The 1,239-nt window shown below is 33.4% G+C and overlaps 1 protein-coding gene across 1 annotated transcript in view; it reads left to right on the top strand.

Annotated features, from left to right (window-relative positions):
• The first annotated feature begins 874 nt into the window (after positions 1-874).
• Positions 875-1,239, top strand: part of LOC107863535 (WD repeat-containing protein WRAP73) — a 9,169-nt gene continuing 8,804 nt past the window's right edge. Inside the window, exon 1 of the mRNA XM_016709488.2 lies at positions 875-1,216. Coding sequence (XP_016564974.1) covers positions 1,100-1,216 — 117 coding nt within the window. The 5' untranslated portion in view covers positions 875-1,099. The remainder of the gene's footprint in view (positions 1,217-1,239) is intronic.

Below are 1,239 nucleotides of genomic sequence, written 5' to 3'. Positions count from 1 at the left end.
ACAACATAAATAAATCCCAACAAATTATGTTGCTGAGAGAACCTTTTTGATGGATTAAGGTAGTGGCAATAATGTGAGCCAAAATTCTATAATTACAGAGAGACAGAGGACTAAAGTTGGATAAATTAATTTTGGATTCAGAAACAACCTTTTTAGCTTCCTCAAAGCTAACCTCAAAATTATCAGGCCAAAAGCCATTCATGTAGGGAATGACCCCAGAAAACTTGGTATCAAAAAACTTTTCAAACAAAAAGTCATTTAGAATGATTCTTGTTCGAAGCACCAAAGTTTCTAACTCGCCACTATCTTGAGACAGGAAGAGATTGGCATAAAACATGTATACATGAGATGGTGAGAGGGGTATAAAAAAGAGAAAGAGGAATATGAAGCAGTGGAAGTTGAAAGAAATAAAGTGAACTGAGGTGACTATTGAGATGAAAGGACGATAGACTACTGGTAAGTGAAAAGGTAAAGGACGGTAATTAGGACAAAAGAGAATAAGGAGGCTTAAAAATAGTGGATAAGAAAGGAAACGGTGCAAAGTCATAGGGGTAGAATTGTGGACAAAATTTTTGTAAAAGATTTTTTACCAAAATAAAAGGGTCTAAGTAATATAAATATTATATATGTTATAATTGAAATTCATTAAATATGATTATATTTATGTAATTATTTTTATAAAAATGCCTAATTATGTTCTTTTTTCATTAGTAGATAAATTTTAGTTAGGTGATTTTGATAATTTATAAAAATGGAGCATAAAATCATATTTAATTTTTTTTTCAAAAGTAAATTTTTTCTCTTTTAAAAAAAAAAATGGTAAAACACAACTTCAACTATAATTTCAACTCCAAATTCAATTCAAAAATACTAAAAAATTGCTAGTTGATTTTCACTTGTTACAGTGCACAACTCAGAGATCCACGAACTCCATTCCCCAACATTCCTCTTCCACCTTCGAACTCCAACAGATACGTCCATTCACCTGAAATTGAAATCTGTTGACCAATAAAGTAGAAAAATCAAACAATGTGGGTGTCCAGTAAATGTGGGTTTCCTTCATAGCTTAATGCAATCTCGAGTTGAGTTGTCCCTCTAAATGGAGTTTACCGAAGCTTATAAGCTAAGTGGCTCTTATGCTTTCTCACCTAATGCTCGCTTTCTCGCTGTCGCCGTCGATTATCGCCTCGTTATTCGTGACGTTCTCTCTCTCAAGGTCTTCCATTTCCCCCCCCCCCC

Source organism: Capsicum annuum, chromosome 3 (assembly GCF_002878395.1).
Source record: "Capsicum annuum cultivar UCD-10X-F1 chromosome 3, UCD10Xv1.1, whole genome shotgun sequence".
NCBI lineage: Eukaryota > Viridiplantae > Streptophyta > Magnoliopsida > Solanales > Solanaceae > Capsicum > Capsicum annuum.
Note: the sequence above shows the minus strand (reverse complement) of the source record. Positions and strands in the feature narration are given on the sequence as shown.